General features: G+C 36.9%; 2 protein-coding genes across 6 annotated transcripts in view; one reads left to right on the top strand and one right to left on the bottom strand.

Moving 5' to 3' along the window:
• The first annotated feature begins 2650 nt into the window (after nucleotides 1–2650).
• On the top strand, nucleotides 2651–6287 carry LOC117402609 (glutathione S-transferase A4-like). 4 transcript variants are annotated; one of them, XM_034003936.3, is made up of 7 exons: nucleotides 2651–2781; nucleotides 2969–3064; nucleotides 3573–3624; nucleotides 3910–4042; nucleotides 4860–5001; nucleotides 5157–5288; nucleotides 5961–6287. In XM_034003936.3, exons 2-7 carry the CDS (start codon nucleotides 2978–2980, stop codon nucleotides 6081–6083), a joined length of 669 nt encoding a protein of 222 aa, XP_033859827.3. In that variant the 5' UTR covers nucleotides 2651–2781; nucleotides 2969–2977; the 3' UTR covers nucleotides 6084–6287. The 4 variants fall into 4 exon arrangements, with proteins under 4 accessions (XP_033859827.3, XP_058879957.1, XP_058879956.1 ...); XM_059023973.1 differs by lacking the exon at nucleotides 2651–2781 and adding an exon at nucleotides 2814–2832; XM_059023972.1 differs by lacking the exon at nucleotides 2651–2781 and adding an exon at nucleotides 2820–2838.
• Nucleotides 6288–18748: 12461 nt separating this feature from the next.
• Nucleotides 18749–21841, bottom strand: part of LOC117402378 (1-acyl-sn-glycerol-3-phosphate acyltransferase epsilon-like) — a 38612-nt gene continuing 35519 nt past the window's right edge. Inside the window, exon 8 of one of the 2 annotated variants that reach the window (XM_034003456.3) lies at nucleotides 18749–19970. In XM_034003456.3, coding sequence (XP_033859347.2) covers nucleotides 19745–19970 — 226 coding nt within the window. In that variant the 3' untranslated portion in view covers nucleotides 18749–19744. The remainder of the gene's footprint in view (nucleotides 19971–21841) is intronic. The other variant, XM_034003457.3, reaches the window with a different exon arrangement.

Raw genomic sequence — 21841 nt, forward strand, 5'->3', positions numbered from 1 at the left:
GTTTTGACCTGGATCCAGCTTACTGCTTACATAATGTATTATCTTTGGTATCTTACGATACATAACGATATTGTGCATTATTCCAGTTTCAAAGAACATTACAGAAGAACGTGGTATAGCTGCTACACTGCGATCATTTTTCAGATTCTGTTGAAAACCAATGGAGCCATTGAACTAGTGCAAAATGTAAGGTTTGTTGTTTTAAGTATTTCATGCAAGTTCAGTGTGGCTAATTTGGTCCATTGTGGCTGGGAAGCTTGCTATGGTACAAGGAGAAAATCTGATAACTATTGCTAGTTGAGTTTCATCTCAAATGTTTTTGCTTTGGCTGGCAAGGGCAGCATACTGGGCATACATGTCACAGTCTTACTGCAAGCAACATTGAACAATAGTGTGTAATATTATTATTTATTTCTTAGCAGACGCCCTTATCCAGGGCGATTTACAATCGTAAGCAAAAACATTTCAAGCGTTACAATACAAGTAATACAATAAGAGCAAGAAATACAATAACTTTTGTTCAAGTAAAGTACAAGTTTGACAAACCACAATTCAATAATACAGCAGGTAATAGTGATAGTTACATCAGGATATGATTAAATAGTGATAGTTACATCAGGATGTGATTAAATACAAAGTACTACAGGTTAAAAACTTGGCAGATTACAGTATTCTGAAGTACAGGATTAAATGCAGTAAAATAGGGGCTGATAAGAGCAAAATAAAGCACATTTACATGAAGGGTGATAGTGTCCCAGGATACAAACAGAGGAGTTCTACAGGTGCTCTTTGAAGAGGTGAGTCTTAAGGGGGCGCCGGAATGTGGTCAGGGACTGGGCAGTCCTGACATCTGTTGGAAGGTCATTCCACCACTGCGGAGCAAGGGTGGAGAAGGAGCGGGCTTTGGAGGCAGGGGAGCGTAGCGGTGGTAGAGCTAGTCTTCTAGTGCAGGCGGAGCGGAGAGGTCGAGTGGGGGTGTAGGGAGAGATGAGGGTCTGGAGGTAGCTGGGTGCAGACTGGTCAAGGCATCTGTAGGCTAGTACAAGAGTCTTGAACTGGATGCGAGCGGTGATCGGGAGCCAGTGGAGCGAGCGGAGTAGTGGAGTAGCGTGGGCGAAGCGAGGCAGAGAGAACACCAGGCGGGCAGCAGAGTTCTGGATGAGCTGGAGCAGACGGGTGGCGGACGCAGGGAGGCCAGCCAGGAGGGAGTTGCAGTAGTCTAGGCGGGAGAGTACCAGGGCCTGGACCAGGAGCTGGGTAGCATAGTTGGTGAGGAAGGGTCGGATTCTTCGGATGTTGCTCAGGAAGAATCGGCAAGTGCGTGCCAGAGTGGAGATGTGCTGGGAATAAGAGAGGCAGGGGTCCAGGGTGACTCCAAGGTTCTTAGCTGAGGAAGAGGGAGAGAGTGTGGTAGATTCCAGAGGAACAGAGATGGAGAGATCAGAGGAGGGGGAGGAGGAGGGAAAGAAAAGGAGGTCAGATTTAGAGAGGTTGAGTTTGAGGTGATGCGAGTGCATCCAGGAGGAAATAGCAGACAGACAGGTAGAGATACGGGAGGAGATAGTGGAGTCAGAGGTGGGGAAGGAGAGGAAAATCTGAGCATCATCAGCATAGAAATGGTATGAGAAACCATAGGATGCGATGAGGGGGCCCAGGGAGCGGGTGTAGAGAGAGAACAGGAGAGGACCCAAGACTGACCCTTGGGGGACTCCAGTTAAGAGAGGGTGAGGTGTGGAGGTTGCTCCACGCCAGGTTACCTGGTAAGTGCGGTTGGAGAGGTAGGAGGAGAACCAGGCCAGAGCAATGCCAGAGATCCCCAGGTCAGCAAGAGATGATAGTAGAATAGAGTGATCAACAGTGTCAAAGGCAGCAGAGAGGTCAAGGAGAATTAGGACAGAGGAGAGAGAGGCAGCTCGGGCACATTTAAGTGAGTTGGTGACAGACAGGAGGGCGGTTTCAGTAGAGTGAGCAGAGCGGAATATGAATGTGCATTGTATTTAATATTATATCCTATGAAAATTATCATTTATAATGAAGTAACGGCACATCACAGATTCATGTCATAAAGAATTCATTTTTTTATATTTAATATTGAAGGATAAATCCAATGCATATTGGAGAAAAAAAAAGTGTACAGTGCAGAAACTAGTTTTATGATACTTCAAGGCATGACTGGCATATTCATGAAGAACATTGTTTTTATGGGTGTTTTTTAATTAACTAATTTTCTGTATCCCATCATATCCGTGTTCTGGCGACTTAAATACCACCTGCCTTTCTTCAACTTAAAACACATTTACTAAGAAATACAAATTTGCCAGATTATGTTCCCCTCAAACTATTTTGGGGGTAAAACTATAGTAGTATTTTGCATCGCCCTGCAGCCCTTGCAGTTATGTAGATTACCTCGATTGCTACTGGAGAACCACAGACTGCACTTTTTTGCTTTGATATTAACTCTTTCAACACCGCTGCACTGTAAGAATCCACTGAAACAGCAGACAACTAAACTAATATTTTGTGTGCACATATTTGTACAGTATATATGACTTTTACTTTTTTTTTAACATTTTATTTCACTTTATGCATAAGACGCAGACTGTCCCATTACTCATCCTATTGAAGCTTTCTGTAACGTTACTTGAAAGAGTTAAATGGGCGGACCATTGAAATCTGAATTCTTCATGAAAAACTCTGGTATAACCAGTTCAAAGGTTGCAGGGAGTGTTTATTTATAGAATCTGATTACAACAGGTTTTCTTGCGCTCCAAAAGAAGTGCGGTGAGTTATAATTAAACAAAGTTACGCGTGCGATTAGATGCACTTTTGTGAGTGAGTGTGAGTTTTCCATATTTAAATTAATTTATGTATGAAACAATTCGATATCAAAGTGTGGTTGTTTAAAAAAAAAAAAAGACTACAATTTATTTCCTTCACAATATTGTACTTTACCATTTTTATCTTTTAGGCGATCAAAATGGCAGAAAAAGCAAAACTCTATTATTTTGATGGAAGGGGTTTAATGGAATCGATTAGGTGGCTGTTAACAGTTGCTGGCGTTGAGGCAAGTTTTTAAACACAATTTCAGATACTGTAAGTGCGGCACATTATCCAATCAAAGTAAGGATACTGTGTTTTCCAGTACCTACATACTTTACTTTGTATATAGTAAAAGTATTTATAGTTACAAAAACACGCTTAAACGTTGCAGTGTGTCACTACTCTAATTCCTTCTTCAGACCGGTTTTATCCAGTTTAGTCTTGTGTGGTAGTACACAAACTTCCTTTATGTGTAGTGTATTGTTTTGATGAAGAAGTAATGTATTTTCAGTAATACTATTCATTGCGGTCTTTACGTCACAAGGTCTAACTGCAGCCCCTGCTATTGGGAGTAAGACTGCCATACAGCACAGGCAGTGGTTAAACTATGGAAAAACAAGCGATGGGCATACATTCAGCACAAGGCAACTGGACTGTGAAAATGTTGCTCGAATTGAAGTTAAAAAATAAATAAGTAAATAAATATGGCCGGTAGCACTTGATTTAAACAACTTTTTTTCATTTTCATTCAGTTTGAGGAGGTATTTTTGAAGACCAGAGAACAATATGAACAGTTGCTAAAAGGTACATTTTATACCCATTCTGATTTATTTTTGCTAACTGGCAACCACAAAAGAACAAGATTATTTTGTCTGAACTTCATGTATATTTGCTGAACACTACATGCTAAATGTTTCAGCGATCTTGACATCGAACTGATCCAATATGGATGCCTGTCGTATTAGTTTAGACTGTTGAAATGTCACGTAACTTAACAAACACACATACAGTTTGCTCTCACAGCATTACTGTAAATGTTCGTATGATGAGGAACATTGCCTTCAAATGTTTTTTTTTTTCCTTCACTAGATGGAGCCCTTATGTTTCAACAAGTACCTCTTGTTGAAATTGATGGAATGAAGCTTATTCAGACCAAAGCTATTTTAAACTACATAGCAGCAAAATACAACCTCTATGGGAAGGACCTGAAAGAAAGAGTCATGTAATAAGTTTACGTGTATGGTTAATTGAATGAAAGCAGTGGATATATGTTTTTCAGTTCACACATAATGTAAAGTTATTTAAAGAGTAAGTAGCGGGGTTCCAAAAATTATAGTGTAATAATTATAGTCCTCACCTGTTGATACAATTGTTTAAATAATGTACCTATAATTTTTCTTTTCATTGCAAACATCCTGACTACTTTTTACACATAACTTTAACTCTGTTTCAAAGCTCTTTTCAAAATGGCCACTTTAATTCACTGGGGTTTGAGATCTGTCCTCTTAATCACTGCAGATGTTGCTGTGGTACCTGTTTTACAAAGTGGGCAATAATCCTTACACTATCAGTGCACTAGAGCAGACATTTTGAAAAGAGCTTTGAAACAGACTTTAAAGTTATAAGTGTAATAACTTGTTAGGATGTTAACAATAAAAAGAAAAATTACAGGTAGGTTATTTAAACAGTTGTAGCAACACGTGGGGACGTGTAACGCTGTATTTTTCGTAACCCTGCTACTTCCTCTTTAAGCATTTAGTTTAGCCTTCCAAAGTGGTATGCTGATAGAAAAGTGCTGTAGCTTGGTTAAACCGTATTCTTCTGCAGTGCTGAAAATTGATTTACAGTGCATTGTTTCTCCAAATAAATGTTTAAAAGTACAAAAGGAAAACAAATCTTGTTGGTCATACCGTTTATAAAGTAAACTATTTTACGGAGCACAATTAAGCTGGCTGCACTGATAATGTAATATAATTTCACACAACCAGGGAAATCTTTAAAATAAGCATATACATTGTTAATGTGTGGTTTCCGTTCAGGATTGATATGTATGTGGAAGGAATCAGAGATCTGATGGATCTTATTGCAAAGCATCCATTCTTGCCTCCTGGAGAAAAAGACAGCAACACAAATCTCATCCAAACAAAGGCTGTCGACAGATACTTCCCTGTTTATGAAAAGGTACTCAATATATAGAGAGTTTGGAATCTATGTATTTAGAGTAGCATGGTGGTCTACATTCAGAGAAAGGACACGCTAACTAGGATGAATTCATTGGGGTGATCCTTCTTTCTCCATGTATGCCCTCAGTCCAATACCTCTCTGTTTCCATGCAGGCCTTGGATCAGAGTGGAGGAGGCTACCTCGTTGGTAGCCAGCTTAGCAAGGCTGATGTTCAGGTGTTTGAGGTTGTTTTGATGGTTGAAGAAAAATTTCCATCAATTTTGTCCAATTTCCCGCAATTACAGGTATGTATAAAAGTTATTCTTTGTTACTGACATGTGACCATTAACTTGGCACACTTAAATGAGCACTTATACAAGGGTTGTTTCTGAATATGGATGATAGAATTGAACTCTAGACCAACTGCTATTTGAAACTGTTCATTCTTTTCGGTGTAAAGAAGAGACATTTCTTTTGGGAACTATCTTCTACAACCAAATCAAAAAAACATGGATAGTTTGATATTAAACAAAATGTACTTTACGCATATTAATTATTTTTGCAAAAAGATCCTTTTATTATTATTAGTTTATTTCGCAGACACCTTTATCCAAGGCGACTTATAGTGACTAGGGTGTGTGAACTCTGCATCAGCTGCAGAGTCACTTACAATTACGTCTCACCCAAAAGATGGAGCACAAGGAGGTTAAGTGACTTGCTCAGTATCACATAATGAGTCAGTGGCTGAGGTGGGATTTGAACTGGGGACCTCCTGGTTACAAGCCCTTTTCTTTAACCACTGGACAACACAGCCTCCTAAGAACACAAGAGAAAATCTAGTAAATACTGCAAATGAACCATATTGGAACAGAGTAATCTCGCATGTACTTTTATGTTAGGCCACTGTAGTTCCCAGGTTTACTACATTCATTTAGCAGTGATATGTAAATGATCCTGTTGACACTGTCAATTTTTAGGCTTTTCAAACAAGAATGAGAAGTGTACCAGCCATCCAGAAGTTCCTACAACCTGGCAGCCAGAGAAAACCTCAACCTGATGACAACTATGTGAAAACTGTCAGGGAAGTTCTGAGATTCTAAAGAAAAGCTAAATGCAATTACTAGTAAACAGCTTTTATTCCATCAATAAGAATCAGTCTTACAAAGTTAACCATTGTTTGTAACCTCTGTACTGAGCGTACTGTTATACAGAAAAGACAACTAAAACTGTGTGTTTTGTTGTGTTATACCGGTAGTACCGAACCTGTTAATTTTGTGATTAAAAAAATTAAGTATAAAACTTGATGTACTGAGTTATTATTGTCCCTGGCGCTGGAGTGAATGATGAATTTATTTTGTGTTATGAGTTATTGGGCTATTAAACTTCTTGAACTTCTTGTCCAAAGTATGGGTCCCTGTCAGTGGGAAACTGGCCCCCTGAAATGTTGAAATATACATTTCAATGCACACATTTAAATTACATTACATTTGTAGGCAACATATCAAACTTTTGTTTCCTGGTAAACTGCTGCTGCAGGTTTAGTAAAATCCAAAGGAACCAACCTCAATATCTGAGTGTATAGCATTTCCATAGTTTTATACTTTGTACATATCTGCTACATGAAGTCAGTTGGTAAATGGAATCATATGATCAGTTTGAACTTCCTCAAACCAAATTTGCTGGTCCTCTAGTTTCATTTACAGGAGTTTGCCAAAAGCATTTCCATGAGTGCCATGTTGATCAACTGATATTATTCTACTTGTTCTAGTTGTCAGCACAGAATATATACAAAAACAAACAATATCAAAGATAAGCTTGAAACTTCAGTGAGGTGTGCATTTAATAGGTACTGTGCAAGCAACTGTTACCCAGCATTTATATTTTTTATTATTATTATTATTATTATTATTATTATTATTATTATTATTATTATTTATTTCTTAGCAGACACCCTTACACAGGGTGACTTACAGTTGCATTTAATGTATAATTTGTTTCAACAGCCTTTAGTATGTGATAGTGTCCCACAAAGAGGACAATGATGAAAAGGCAAGGATATACATTGGACATTGGTACACACTGTTTCCCAGTAGGTTCTGTTGTTGAAGTGTACAATTCATTAAATAATAGTTTTTCAAAGTCTATTTTAATAGGTTTAAAAATGTATTTAGACATTTGTTGGCTTCTTTAACAAGTCCAGAAAACATACTTTTCTTTTGCGAATATGAAACATTTTTACAGAATAAGGAGGCTGTGTGGTCCAGTGGTAAAAGAAAAGGGCTTGTACAGAGGTTCAAATCCCAGCTCAGCCACTGACTCACTGTGTGACCCTGAACAAGTCACTTAACCTCCCTGTACTCCGTCTTTCGGGTGAGACACTGTTGTAAGTGACTCTGCAGCTGATGCATAGCTCACACACCCTAGTCTCTGTAAGTTGCCTTGGATAAAGGCGTCTGCTAAATAAACACATAATAATAATACACCACTGCTTGCTGTATGACCTGTGCCTTTTGCTCTTCGTTGGCTGTATTCAATCAAAATATTATTTATAATTTGGAATGTATTTTTTTTTTAAATCCTCTTTTGTTATTTATTCAATTCAATATAGAAGCAAGCAATACTGCAGCTATATATATATATATATTTTGATTAGGAATCCGTTATCAAATCAAGCATCACAACTGGTGAATGGAATTTGAATCCCTGCAATAACCCTGCACCTCAACATCTGCTGTGAGATTAACAAAACACAGAAAAAAATGCGTAGTTGGAACGTGTCTACCGGAGAATGACACCTCCAGCACTAGTGCTCCAGTAACATGATTTGAACCTCTAATCCTTAATTACAGGTATAAATACTCGCTGACCTAATTTTTTTCCCCCAAGAGCACTGACAAATCGTAATCTCCTAACAGATTACATCAGGTCTAAATTCTGACAGTAGGCCTTACATTTTCCAAACTGATACAATGAAACATTTCTCTAATTTATTAATAATACACATTTCAAGTTTTAAAATATAAGGGGCCCCCAGCTGTAGTAAACAAAAGTTAATTTAGTAATGGTTCCTATAAACACTTGAATTTAAGTGATAAAAACAACACACGCTGAATGTAGAAGATCATCTGAGATTAAGAAGGCAGACTAAGACTCTTGCATCCAAGTACACTATATGGATATATGGACCCCTATACTGTATGGATATATGGATATGGATGCTCTCTCCTTGTTTTAAGGTTCTGGTTTTTAGTGTAAACCCCATTTAAGTGCTGCTTTCACTCTTAATATATGGCTTTGCAACAGGCTGATGTAACTATGCTATCAGTTGACTCTATGAAGTTTCTTTATCCAAACTGTACTGTATCATTTTATTGCAGGATAACATTATTTGGATTCCTAATATGAGAGAATGGCAGAGAGATTCCATTTGTCATATAATGATCGATACATTGATGATTAATAATACACATATATTTAATTTGAGTGACCATTGATTCAAGCAAGAAAATAAAGGATTTGCTAGTGGTTCCAAGGAGCTCTTGAAGTTGTTGATGTACAGCACCAAGAAGATAATCCTCAAAACCATCAGGAAGCTGGAATAAAATCGAAAAACAAACGCAACAATTAGTATCTGGTATAATAAGGCAATTAATGATATGATTAAAAAAGTGCTATGTTGGTTTCTTTAATGCTCGTTCGTGTTTTTACAGGTGTACTATAGTTCAGCAAACTCAGACATTTTCTGTGGTTCAAGTTGGAAGCCTTGTCAGGTTACGCAAAAGATTAGAGAACAATAGTAACAGTTTGCAGCTGGAACTTAAGTAAGTTTCACAAAAACCAAACAGATATTTGGCAGGTGCTGGATAGGTTCTTCATATTGTAGCTCCAAGCACCAACAGTTAAACATCTTAAAAAGACACATTATTGTACAAACTTATGAAGAAGAGACTCTCTTTGGTGTAGGGAAATTTGACTGTAGACTATGTTAAGTTTTGTTGGAAATGCTTTTACAGTTCCTATTTATAGAGGGATTTTATAGTATTCTGTTTTCCATATTTACAAATCCTGACCATGGTTTATTACCTTAAACCAGCCACAAGATCAGCTGGCATTACTTTTTGAGATCTCTTGTCTCTACAATAAAATAACTTTAAATGTTTTTCAGTTCACTTTCACCAACCCTTTTAAATATATCAGTGTGGAGTAGTGGTTAGGGCTCTGGACTCTTGACCAGAGGGTTGTGGGTTCAAGCCCAGGTGGGGGACACTGCAGCTGTACCCTTGACCAAGGTACTTTACCTAGATTGCTGTAGTAAAAACCCAACTGTATAAATAGGTAATTGTATGTAAAAATAATGTAATTGTATGTAAAAATAATGTGATATCTTGTAACAATTGTAAGTTGCACTGGATAAGGGTGTCTGCTAAGAAAATAAATAAATAATAACAACATATTCCAGTTTCTCTTCTACAAATGTGATTATGCCCAGGAAGTGTAAGGCACAACAGTGTCAATTGAAGAACCTGCCATTCTTCTTGTTCTACATTACAGCACACTAGTGCTCCACTTAACTCAGTATACTCCAAGAGGAGTAATACATTCTGTATTAATATTGCACATTTTAAAAAACTGATGGAATTTGTATTTTAACACCCTGACTTAAAAAAGGAGACTAGTTAAAGATAAATAAAATATTATTTTTATAGTCTAAATGAGGAACTGGTTTTGCCTGGAAAGTATACACTTTAAAAAAACTAACCATTATTTTTCTTACATTTTATAACCCCAAAAGCCATTGCTGCAGCATAGCCAAAGCCAATCCAAATCAATTGCCATTGCTGTGCTGGAATGAAAGACAGTATATCTCAGACATATTTTAAATTGTAAGTATATGCTTGCCTATGAAGGTGTGGCTGTCACTATGTCAATATCCATTAATCAAGATTAATGCATTCCATTGTTTTAAATTGCAATTGTAAAATTGAAGTGTATGCCAACATATGCAATGATTTTGTAATGTGGACCTTCAATATCCAATAAGGTGAGTATCATAAAACAATTTTTGCAAAAAGTAAGACACACCATTCTAGTACTGTTTGATACACTGGCAAGTTTCTTTGGTCAAATATACATCTAGTGTTTTTTTGTACATTTCACTTATGATTATTGGAATACTTAGTAAGTTAATGTATTGCATGTATCTGATGGCAAAAAAAAAAAAAAGTTATGTTATGTTGCTTTATTGTTCAGTTGTTCACTAATTTTTTTTTTAGATACAAGTGTGTTGTTATTTTGTGGTACATGTATGCCTCACCAGACATTTTCCAAATGTAACAACTATCAGAGTGACCAAATAGCTCGATTTTTCACTCCACAAAACCTTTGACCAGAACTCATATCCATCATTCAAATGCTGTTTTGCAAACTTTAAGCTATCGTCCTTGTGCCGTTTTCCTAACAGCAACTTTTTCCTTGACCTGCGACCATTGAGACCTTCACCATGCAGTACTATACTTATGGTTGAAATGGAAACCCCAAATCCTACTTGCAGCCAATTCATTTTGAATATCTTTGGCAGTCAATCTCGGATTGTTATTAACCTTCCTCACAAAATCTGCTTTCTTCCAGACTGAAGGAGCGTTATGACAATACCATGAGTCTTGAACTTCTTGATAATAGAAACAATAGTTGAAATTGGGATACTCAAATGCTTGGAAATCTTCTTGTATCCTTCTCCAGCTTTATGACAATAAATAATCGTCTGCCTAAGGTCTTCAGATAGCTCTTTACTTTTTCCCCATATTGACTTATTGGTGACAGCAATCATCCTATGCCTAACCCTTTTATACTCTCTAAAAATGTTCACCTACAATCCAGCATTTTCTAAAATTATTTTCTGCTTTATCATAATGAAATGTCTAGTACCTTGTAGACAATACTATTATAGCATCAACTTTTGAATTAGCATTTTTGGAGTTTTGCAAAAAAAAAAAAAATTGCTGAAATAAATAAATTGTAGACATCTATTTCTTGTAACTTTTGCTACAAAAGATTTCCTATAATTATTTGTTTTAGAGAAATTTCTTGAAATTATACATTTCCTTTGGGGGTATGTAAACTTTTGAATATAACTGCATATATCGGATTGAAAATACTCTCTTCAAGTGCTTTTTTTCATTTATGATTTTATTTCAAATCTTATGAAAAACAAGGAGTTACACCATTTTGATACTATAAAAGCGGGTGTAGGCAGACCGGCTCTGTCTGTGGCTGTATTGCATTGCAGAATTGTTAACTTGCAGGACTTGATTGCTTGCACCATGCAGCAGGGTGCTGGACCTTGGCACTGGATCAGGCAGTCTACACATGGTCACCAGGTGCTGTTCACGTGAACCCCATGCGGCTGTACAGGACTCTGATTGGGTGAGGAACGTGATAATGTATTACATTGTTGTTAGTCAAAGGTCAGTGGGTGCCCGATTGTGAAAAGAAAAAATAAAAGTCATACAGCTTTATTTGCAAATTAATCTGTTTTTGTTGGGTGTCATCGGATCAAAACTTGCATTTAAAGTTTCATATGAAGTGTTAACTTAATAAGAATACAAGCGTTTAGAGGAGAAATATAGTAAATAAAACTATTTATAAAGCAAATATCTATTTTATGTTCAGGGTCCTTGGTAGTGACACAAAACTGATCTAAAACACACCCTGTCTTTTTAAAGTGACTGGAACAAAGAAAGGGTGAGAAATAACTTCTTATGCATTACCTTTAGGCCTGGTTGTTTGTGCAAGAAAAGAACCCTTCAATCTGATAAACAGCAAAACAAGTCCTGACTAATGATGACATATGGTATTGTTTTGCTCAAAATAAGTTAGACCCTTTGGGGGTCTGTGGCGGAGTGTCCCGCCCCTATGTATTTATTTATTATTATTTGTATTTGTTTGCGGCACGGATAAAAGCGCTGCGTCTTTTGTTATTGTTTATATTTAAAAACCCTGTGAGGATGCGTGGCTGATCAGCTACTGATTATTTAACTAGCTGACAGTCACGCATCCTTACCAAACGCGTGCAGACTGTGGCCGAGGGGTAATAAGATAATTAATAGCTAGTTAACCCTTCGGCCAGAGTATAAGAATCTGCAGCTGTCCGTGCTGCAGGTGCGGTGTACAGAGAGGATGTACGGGGAGATAGAGAGGAGACAGAAAATAACAATTGCTAAAACGTGCTGGATTAGCCAGCACGACACTTACTTGTTTGTCTGTTTATTCGTTTGGCCCTCGTGCCCTTTGTTTTGTTGTTTGGTTCAAATCATTTGTTTTGTTTGTTAATAAATTCAGCTGAACGTCGTTGCGTTCAGTTTCACCCGCCCATCCGTTGTTTTGGTTCTGTTACTTCCTGGTCCGTGACGTCACCACACCTCACCACTGCAAGCCAGCCTGCCACAGGGTCACACAAAGCCTGATTTTGGCCTACACATGTCCAGGAATGTTAGTTATTATCGTAACCCTGGTTCCCTGAAATAGAAATATAACCATTACCTAACTGGTGTTTACCTCCTCAAAACCCTGAAACCTGAATATACCAAAGCTGCTCCACCCCCAGCCTGTGACACAGCCATGCCTGACTCCGTGGGTACAAAGGGACTGCACGCACAAATCTCAGCGTCATTTTTCCTTCAAGCCTCCTGCAATCATGGACGCAGTGACCTTGAAGGTTAACGTTACATTTCTATTTCAAAGAATCAGGCTTATAATAACCTAACGCTCCCTTTCAAGTACGAAATGTAACCATTACCTAATGTGTGAGTATACCCAAGCCAGTCGAAAGGGCAAGATTGCCGAACAACTACAATGCCACAAGCCAAGAGGCTTCCTTGTGCGTTACCATTAGGAACCCCCATAACAAGTAACTAGGGCTAAAACATTGAGGGAGAAACTCATCTCCATGCCTGTGTTGTAAGGGTCGACTCGGAAGCCGCCCTTAACCCTTAGCGGTCCATTTATTCAGCACGTCTCAGCCGCGTCAGGTCCAATTTATTTTCACACTCGCTGTTTAAGTTTTTTTTTTTCATAGTAAAACAGGTTTAAAAGGCACTGCATATCAACAGGACACTCAGTACTGCATCTCCAGCCCCGACCCACCCCTTGTTCACTGTATTTTTCACATACATCTTCAGTCATGCATACTTATAAATCATCTCCTGATCACTTGTTTTATCACCAAACTCCTCAATAATGCTATCTAAGTCATTATTTTATTACTATAACATCTCTAAAAACTCTGCAAGTCTGTAGAACCTGGTGAAGGCGTGGGGACAAATGCACACTGGCATTTGACAAATGCACACTGGCATAAAGCTCAGTGGTGGAATGGGCAGTGAGCTTTTCTCGAGGGGGCATGTTGGATCGCACAAAGACAGTCCTCTCTGTCTGCTATCCATTTGGACACCCTCTGTTTAGACAGAGCTTGACCATGGGACTTCGCCCTATGACAGAAACAAAATAGGTTCAGACTGCATCCAACTTTTTGTCCTGTCAACATAATACACTAGGGCCTGTGCCGGACAGAGCTGCTGCTCTCTATCAGACTGAAAAGGAGGTGGATGGAAAGCCTCTAATTCCACAGACGGTTGATATGAAATGCCAAGATAGTCTTTGGCAAAAAAGCAGGATTGGTAAGGTGTGTAAACTTTGTCCTGCCTTCTGCAAATATTAAGTAGGCTTTCGCAATTGAGAATACCTGCATCTCACTCACCCGCTATGCAGAGGTTATTGCAAGCAATAAAGCCGCTTTGATGTAAGGGTTCAAATGGAGGCTTCATGAGTGCATCAAGCACCACATTAAACCTCCAGCCAGGAACAATATTCAAAAATTGCCCTGCCAGGAAGTGAGCTCTTGGGGAGACAGACTCAATTTTGACATATAGGGAGCTATGTCAACACCTGGCACTTTTTTATAGATCAGTTTGGTTAGTTTCCCTTAAGCAATGAAGGCAATTTTTGGGAGACTACAATAAGCGATGTTATGTATGAAAGCTCAATGAAACCCGTGTAAATCTGTAAATGTTATTACCGGTCCCGGTTCGGTATGGTATGGTACCGGGTTGGGAACGGAGTGGGTCGGTGACCTTGGTACCAGTATGGTATGTGTCCACCGGTTAGCAGTTATCACGGGTAGCAATGTACAGTGATGTCCACCTGTACAAGCCACTGGCAAAACCACTCAGTCAGTACCACACACAAGACTGAGGGAAGTCTGCTTGTTCGAGGTACTAACAGCCTTCGCAATGGTGATGCAAAAGCAGTCACCAAAGCAGCAGCAAGATACTGAGGGAGAGACTGCAAGCAATCTCAAACGAAGCGTGTATCTTGGTCCAGCGCAGCATTGCTGAGCCCAGCAGCTGTGCATGGATTTCGGTAAAATAAATAAAAAAAAAACCCACAGAAAATACAACAGGAGAAAAATATTTTTCCCACATAAAACAGTAATAACATAATTACAGTTCACAAAATAAACATCTTGTAATTTAAAAACAAGAATTTAATTTAACTCCAGTCAGCGTTATACAGCCTGGGGGAGAACAAAGTCAGCCGAATTTATCTTGCATGATCCCTGGGAAGGAGCAACTCAAGTGCAACTCATTAAAAAAAAAAACTAATACAGTGTAAATAAATTATCACATAAATGATGTAAAACAAAATAATTAGCAAATATTATAGTCATAAGCAACAAGTACTTATCTGATACCAGGCTCCTCATGTCAGGTCACCTTTGAAAAGAAAGACACCCCCGGGATTATTTGTATATGTAATTGCTGCTTTGCTTTTCTATTTTACACAAGGCATCAGTCCAAGAATCCTTATCAAAATGGGTGCGAGTTCTACCATTGAAATCCGTGAACTCACTAACAGATACAGGAGGTAGTTTTTTTTATCGTCGGAAACCCTACCGTTGGATGACTAAAATTTATTACACCACATAAACTGAAATGCACTTGAATAGGTCCACAATAATTACTCAACAGTTAAAAGTGATATCGGTCACTTTGAGCAAAGAAAAAAAAAAAAACGTAATAATGCAGAGCCTATTTTGAGTATATATATATATTATATATATATATATATATATACACACACATATACAGTGCCTTGCAAAAGTATTCAGACCCCTGACCAATTCTCTAATATTACTGAATTACAAATGGTACATTGAAATTTCGTTCTGTTTCTGATATTTTATTTTAGAACACTGAAACTCAAAATCAATTATTGTAAGGTGACATTGGTTTTATGTTGGGAAATATTTTTAAGAAAAATAAAAAACTGAAATATCTTGCTTGCATAACTATTCAACCCCCACACATTAATATTTGGTAGAGCCACATTTCGCTGCAATAACAGCTTTAAGTCTTTTGGGGTAAGTATATACCAGCTTTGCACACAGTGTCTGAGTGATTTTGGCCCATTCTTCTTGGCAGATTTGCCCCAGGTTGTTCAGGTTGGTTGGACGACGCTTGCGGACCGCAATTTTGAAAGAGTGCCACAGATTCTCAATGCCATTGAGATCAGGACTTTGTCTGGGCCACTGTAGGACATTCACCTTTTTGTTCTCGAGCCACTCCAATGTTGCTTTGGCCTTGTGCTTGGGATCATTGTCATGCTGAAAGGTGAATTTCCTCCCAAGCTTTAGTTTTTTAGCGGACTGAAGCAGGTTCTCTTGCAGTATTTCCCTGTATTTTACTCCATCCACTCTTCCTTCAATTTTAACAAGATGCCCAGTCCCTGCTGATGAGAAGCATCCCCACAGCATGATGCTGCCACCACCATACTTCACTGTAGGGTGTGTCTTGAGGCATGGGCAGTGTTAGGTTTGCGCCACACATAGCGCTTTGAGTTTTGGCCAAAAAGCTCTATCTTGGTCTCATCTGACCACAAAACCTTTTCCCACTTCGCAGCTGGGTCACTCTCATGCTTTCTGGCAAACTCCAGACGTGCTTTCAGATGGTACTTTTTGAGTAACGGCTTCTTTCTTGCCACCCTCCCATACAGGCCAGTGTTATGCAGAGCTCTTGATATGGTTGACTGGTGCACCATTACTCCACTCCCAGCCACTGAACTCTGTAGCTCCTTCAAAGTGATTATTGGCCTCTCTGTGGCTTCTCTCACAAGCCTCCCTTCTTGTTTGAGCGCTGAGTTTTGAGGGACGGCCTTTTCTTGGCAGTGCCTGGGTGGTGTGATGCAGCTTCCACTTCCTGATTATTGATATCCAAACACTTGGATATTATTTTGTACCCTTTCCCTAATCTATGCATTTGTATTACTTTATCTCTAACTTCTGTAGAATGCTCTTTGGTCTTCATTTTCCTTCAGATTCACACACAGCCTGACCAATGATTCTTCAACAGTGGGGTTTTTATCCAGAAAATGTGACAGCAACTTTAATGGTTCACAGGTGGAGGCCAATGGTAAGGTAATTGTGTCCTCGTTAGGGCAATTTCTTTCATCGGTGTAAACTGGGAGCTTCCACAGCACAGGGGTTGAATACTTATGCAAGCAAGATATTTCAGTTTTTTATTTTTCTTAAAAATATTTCCCAACATAAAACCAATGTCACCTTACAATAATTGATTTTGAGTTTCAGTGTTCTAAAATAAAATATCAGAAACAGAACGAAATTTCAATGTACCATTTGTAATTCAGTAATATGAGAGAATTGGTCAGGGGTCTGAATACTTTTGCAAGGCACTGTGTGTGTGTGTAATATATATATATGTGAATATCAAAAGGGTTTGCATATAAACCACCTACTTATTCATATTTCACAAGGTCTCACAGAAAGCTGCATTATTATTTGGATAAATTGCAACAATATATTGTTCCAACAATAATTTAAATGGCAATATACAGAACAGTTTGAAGTATAGTCTTGTTATGTTGCTGTTCCTAGATGTAATAACAGCAAGCTTCTTAAATAGTCTATAAATTGTCTATACCCATAAATGAAACTTGAATCTTTGTTATAAGGCAGTTTCAGTAATGATGAACATTTTATGACCAATTTTCTCGGATTAAGTTAATTTGTAAAATAAGAAAAACAGGCCTGAATCGGAACAGACATGAGGTATAATACTGGTCCCTTCCCGTATTACAACTACAGTAATGCATATCCGCAATGACCAATGTGGTTGTGAATGGTAAATAAACATTAAACACTGCAATAAAAAGAGACAAAATATCACACATGTTAACACACAGCATTCAATAAAACTTGCCAGACTTCAGTATGTATAATTTATTTCACATAAGTGGTTTACTGAAAAGCAAAGTCATGCGCACAAATGTGTATTCATAAAGAGTACAGTTTCCTTACAAAATAAACTAACATGTTATGATGCACATTTAGAGGCAGCAAAAATTAAATAAAAAAGAAAAATCAATTAAAAGATAAATCAAAATCTTACCTGAAGACAGACAAGCAAACACAAATTCATGGCATACCAGTTTTCTAGCTAAATTTGTAGCTGATGTGCAATTTCTTTACTCTGCATATAATTGTTGGCTGAGGTATATAACAAAAGGGCTTCTCACATTGGTGGGGGGGCAAAAAAAAATAAACCCTTAGTAATAATACCACTGTAGATTATTAAAAACTACTATATGATGGCTTGAAACACATTGCTTGGCTCCCAAGTATAACAAATGTGACCTGTAACATTGTAAACACATGTTGTATTTCTAAATAGTGTAGTGTATTGTGCTGTGATAATAACTTAATTGTAATCCACTAGAGGGAGTTTCAGCACATCATAGCAAGTCTAATAATTATGGCATTTAGTATAGCCTGCACTGATTGTCCTCGATGTGCAAGATAAGTATAAACTCCACTCAGGCTGAAGGCACATACTACAGTATCTGGAACAAATGGCACTTTAAGTAAACACTTTTATCAGATCTGCTGATAGTTGATCTCCTGCAAATCACAATATTGTTTATGCTGCATTATGACCAAATTTAAAAATAACATTTTATTTAGTTGAAAACCTCCATTATTAATACTTTTGGTATGGCTCAAAATTAAAAACTAACATTTTTTTTTTTCCATTTACAAAAAGATATGGAATTGAAGGTCTTACACTGGCAGCATCAGAAGTAAATACGTTTCAGCTTACAGTAATAAGTACATAAAGTATTAAATTCAATGACATGCATGTTACCAAAAAATAAATAAAGGTGTTAATAAGACCATTACATTTATGAAGTCTAGCAAGGATACAAATCAATATTTTTTTTCCCCTAATAATTTCACGGTAAATCAATGATTTCGATTTTATTTGGTACATTAATGCAATCGTTGTGAACAAATTTTTTTCTTGGTACAGGAATAAAACAGCAACCGTGTATAATGGCATTATAAAACTTGCATGCAAGAAATGTACTTGTTAACGCCTACTGCCAATAAACTAAGACTCTTCACTCTATATTGTTATACTTTGGTGCACAACTGTTAAATTAAAATCAGAACCTAAACATAGGTAAAACTATCACATGCATTCCTAAATGTTCATACTTCCATTTGATTTATTTGTTTAGGCCGGACAAATTTAGGTAAATTTACTTTGTTTGAACTTCTTCGAATATTGTCGAAGGATACATTCAATTAAAAAAAATAAATCTAAATTGAATCTGGTTAAAAAAAAAAAAAAATATATATATATATATATATATATATATATATATATATATATATATATATATATATATATATATATATATATATATTTTATTTGAAGTGGTGAAAGCAAGAAAAATGGGGGCACATCTTTATTAATATAGAAATAGTTAACTTCTATTTATAAATGCCAATTGGTCTTGCACATACGATGAAGCTTGCAAAGCGCACACAAAGCCATGGTTATACAAAGCAGAGCAGAAATTTTCAAGAACTATACAAAGCTGTGACCAATCCCATCTAAACTGAAGACATATGATACTACCTATACACACTGGATTCAAGGTTAATATGAGCATGTCTGTTCAGCTGGATTGTAATAACTGGTGACAAAAAAAAACAAAACAAAAAAACACTACAGACTGCCATCAGTTATGCTTCAAAGTTTTTAAACCTTAAATGACTACTGTGTTCATGGGGCTCAGTGTTTTACATGGACAGTAATCAGTGTAAGCTTAATTTATTATTTTTTTTTTTCTAAACTTGGTTGAATTTCTTACCAATGTATTAAAATACGTGATGCCAACACTATTCTATTCAGTGTAAATGTATTTCAGCTTTGACCAATACCATTCATTTTCTGTGATGGTTTAAAATACAGTAGGCTAGCTCTACTTTATGAGATTTGTACTTTAATACTAAATTCAATACTTTTAATTATTTGTAATGGTTAATACATCGCCACAAATCTATGGTGTAATTAATCTGTTTTCAAGTAGACTGATTCTTAGATCAATAACAAAGCAACGTTCTTTAATTGGTCAGCTCATTTGGTATCCAAAGACATGTAGATTCCTGTGTACTTTAATTATGTTGTAACTAAATGAAAGAAAAAAGTTAATAGCAGTTTTCATAGAACCATTAAGGTTAAAGGTACATTATAAGCCACCAATTTGTAAAGGGGGGTATATAAGCCACCAGTTTTAAAAATGGGTTTATTTAAGTATCTGGTTTCCGAGTCATTGTTCTGGGGGAAGAGAGGTGGTTGGGTGTTCAAAACTCATTATAAATGGTATCACAGGTTTGTTTTTCTTACGGTCTTATATTAACCCACAACCAACCCACCAAAGTTCCATAAACCCAGGTGTTTATATACAGTTTTCTTCCAGACTCTGTCAACAACATTGGCAATGTTAGGCCAGCCAAGAAAATCAAAGATGGCAAAGTCTTCTTAATACTCAGTGGTGATACATGACCTTCTCCTGGGAACTTGTTTTTTCTTTCAGGCTCTTCAGATTCATAGAAGTCAGTTAGTAACCTGCCCAGTAAAAAGTAACACATTTTAGACAGTTTTGCATATCATGACATTCTTTTGGTTCTGGATTATATGATCATATGCAAACAAAACAATAAAAGCAAGCTGGTTAAATTCAGTTAGTTTCATTTTGTTTTTAGAATTTATTTAAGACATAAAATAATATCGTTACTAGGGATGTGCTTTTAGTACATTTTTACAAACGTTTCAATGCTATGCAGGTGTCAGCGTTTAAACCATATCTACATACACACACACACACACACTTTATATTAAATTCTGATGTATACCGACAAGCATGGTTAGTATTTTCTAAGCAAAGAAATCCTAAATAAGCTAAATACGTACACACCAAAGTATATATTGAAATTAGGGCTGTCACTCGATTCAAATTTTTGATTGGTTAATTTATGGGCATTAGTTGATTAACCGGTAGATTTATCTGTGCACATTTTTAAAAGCATTTGTATTATTATTTTCCATCTTAGTAAATGCCTCTCTTTGTATTTGTACTGCAGTATTGAGATGTACCTGTGCTGACCCTGTGGTCACAAAGTGAATAAAATAAACTAAACTTTCTTTTTTTTTTTTTTAACATTATACCAAAGAACAAAATAAAGCCAATAATAATAATAAAAATGTGCGACAGAATCTAATCGACGACGACAACAAAGCAAGTTTAACATACTACCTGGGTGTTACTAAAATATTTATTCCATACAGATTACAGTACTTTGAAATGTAATCTATATAAACTAGACAAGTTTATGAAAACGGTCTTTTTATTTAGTGACAGCTGCAGCATCATGCATTGCATCTTGTTAATACCGTACCACCTAACCTTCACTATCTGTGAAACACACAATGCAGAAATCCCTGCCTTAAACTTCATCATAATAATATTAATAATAATACAAATACATTGATTTACTTACGACAACATGCATACATCACTGATTTTTTTTTTAACATTATTGAATGTTGTTAAATATTCATTATAAAACAGTTCATTTTGAAACGCCAAAGAAGCGCAAACTATATACAGTCAGTTTTCTTCAATGTGCTCAATTTATTTACAGGCTGTTTGCCAGGAATACAAGCCTGTCGTCCTGCTCTGGATTCAAGGTGCCACACTTTTTTTTGTTTGTTTACATCAAATACACACAGAGATGCATACTTACAAAACATTTTTAAAACTGATTTGCTGGTAGGATAGGACGAGCAAAACAGATGCTAGTTAACACGAGCAGGAAAAGAAGATCACACCCACTGCTTGTGTGGCAGAAATACTGTAAGTAGCAAGGCAGGGCGATTGGTGCATTTTCGTTGATCAACTTAAATAATGTAATTAACTATGTGTGTTACAAAACTGTAATTATTTAATCGATTATCCAGTATTTATATTGATGTTTTGCTTTTGTGGATGAGGAAAAAAACAACTTTAGCTAAAAAGATTTTTTCTAAAATTCTTTGTTTGAGAGAGAGAGAGAGAGAGAGAGAGAGAGAGCGAGATGCCATTTCATTACACCATGGAGTTGATACCATTCCACACCCACTACATCATGAAAAACAGAGTCCACCATGAAGCGCCATATCGACCGAGAATAAAACCTGCCCCAGTGTCAATCTTTCTGTTACACCAATTAGAAACGCTACTTGGAGGCAATTGCCAACCCCATTCCTTTTGATAATATCCCCAGTTACTCTGGCTCCACAGCAGTTAGATAAGCGACGGACTGACTGCATATGATAATAAATTACTAAAATTAATACATTAAAAAAAAATGTGTTTGGTGAAATTTGTCACGGGACCGATTATACGTCTAGCATATTATTCAACGTTGAACCACTTCTTTGGAGTTTATGTTTAAACG

Source organism: Acipenser ruthenus, chromosome 5 (genome assembly GCF_902713425.1).
Source record: "Acipenser ruthenus chromosome 5, fAciRut3.2 maternal haplotype, whole genome shotgun sequence".
Taxonomy (NCBI): domain Eukaryota; kingdom Metazoa; phylum Chordata; class Actinopteri; order Acipenseriformes; family Acipenseridae; genus Acipenser; species Acipenser ruthenus.